The following is a 1,692-nucleotide window of genomic DNA, read 5'->3' on the forward strand; positions in this document are numbered from 1 at the left end:
AATTGAGCTCTTTCATAAAAATCTCACTTTCAAAACTTTGAAGATTTTTTATTTAGTTTTTTGTTTCATGAAGTTGCATATTCAAAGGATTCAAAGCTCTCATCTCTGCATTAACAATATCCCCATTTATTGTTTTGAGCTGTGGAGAGTTTTTTTTGGCTCTAAATGAAAAACCTTCATAACTCATAGAATAGAGGCGAATTGTTATTGAAGAAAATGTTTAGAAATATTCTGATTAAGTGATGGCATATAAAATATGTCGCATCAAGTTGAGGAGTCTTCACATTCTGGCATGAAATACAAGTTATGTGATCCTTTCCAGATGGACCACCATACGTTAAACAAACAAAAGTAAGTACATTAAAACACATCTAAACACAATTTTATTGCATTTTATGAATCACAGTAAACTCCTTATTTTATAAGATGCGAGACCTGATTTCAGTTGTTCACTTTTAGCATCTTAATAAAGGATGTGGTTACATTAACCTATGCAATGGGACATTACTGTGATATTTTTTCTCAATTGTAACTTTGATCTAAAAAGTTTTACTTCCACACACACAAAAAAAATCCCTTTTATACAAAGCTGAAAACTCCCAAAATTTTAGAAGAGAACATCACCTTTAACAATGTACCATAAAAATATTTTACATACACTTGCTGCATCACTTCACTGAAGCTACAGTGTTTTGACATTTTGATTTTAAAAGCAAACTTAGCATTGCTTCTTCTGTACAAGTTTATAGAAAAGAAAAAGAGATCAACATCATATCTGAACATAACAGATTAGAAATTCTGCACATTATCAAACACTTCATAAAAACTGGAACTGTATCCGGCAGTTCCAAAATTAAAAAGCAACATTATGCAATGCATTCCAAAAATAGCATCTGTACCTTTAAATTACATAGTGTAGGATAATATTTTCCTCAGAAATGTGTATTTTTGCAGTAATAATGAACTAAAATGGGAAGAAATCTACTGCTTATGTTATCTTTCACTAAATGTAAATTCTGAAAAGTGTCAAAACAGGCGCTTACTTTTTTAAATCATAGTCAGCTGGTAGTGAAGGCAAGCTCTGGCATCTTTAGGCATGCTGGCCTCTGTTACTATAGATATTTTCTGACCACATTTGGTGAAGAAAAAAAAACAGCAGTCTTGGCTTGTTTTTATGATGCTGAATGTGCAAAATGCTGGACGGGAGATTATTTTTTTTTCTTGCTGGTTAAACAAAATTCCAAACAAAGGAAGCAGAAGCAAAAGCTGACAGAAGGCTCTCTGAAAAGGCCGTCAATACATTCATGCAAAAAATAAAAAATAAAAAAATAAATAACTGATATAAAAAGGGTCAAATAGGAAAAGGAAAATAAAAATAGTTCCAGAAACTCCAGACAAAGAAAGTCAACTCAGCGTTGTGTGGAGCTAACAATAGATGGCGCTGTTGGGTGCCTCTTCCTCTCAGAGGAGCCAGAGGAGTAAATGTACATTTTGTTGTTGTTTCCAAACTGAGCATTAGACACATTGGAGTATTGAACGTAGAATGCCTGAGGCGGTGACGGTCGGCTGGGGAAGCTTTCCGGACTGGAAATCTGACGCTATAGAGAAAAGATTGATTAGAAATGTTTATGTTTTGGTTGTGAATGAAAAACCCTGTTTAAACATCAAAGAGAGTCTGGCTGCAAGCCTGCA

General features: G+C 33.7%; 1 protein-coding gene across 2 annotated transcripts in view; it reads right to left on the minus strand.

The window, feature by feature from the left end:
* Window positions 1–312: 312 nt before the first annotated feature.
* The window catches only part of LOC107091989 (receptor-interacting serine/threonine-protein kinase 3-like), an 18,525-nt gene continuing 17,145 nt past the window's right edge, over window positions 313–1,692 (minus strand). The window contains exon 13 of one of the 2 annotated variants that reach the window (XM_015386253.1): window positions 313–1,598. In XM_015386253.1, the coding sequence (XP_015241739.1) occupies window positions 1,410–1,598 (189 nt within the window). In that variant the 3' untranslated portion in view covers window positions 313–1,409. The remainder of the gene's footprint in view (window positions 1,599–1,692) is intronic. The other variant, XM_015386252.1, reaches the window with a different exon arrangement.

The sequence above is a fragment of the Cyprinodon variegatus genome, unplaced genomic scaffold, assembly GCF_000732505.1.
Source record: "Cyprinodon variegatus isolate N-32 unplaced genomic scaffold, C_variegatus-1.0 Scaffold361, whole genome shotgun sequence".
NCBI classification, from domain to species: Eukaryota; Metazoa; Chordata; class Actinopteri; order Cyprinodontiformes; family Cyprinodontidae; genus Cyprinodon; species Cyprinodon variegatus.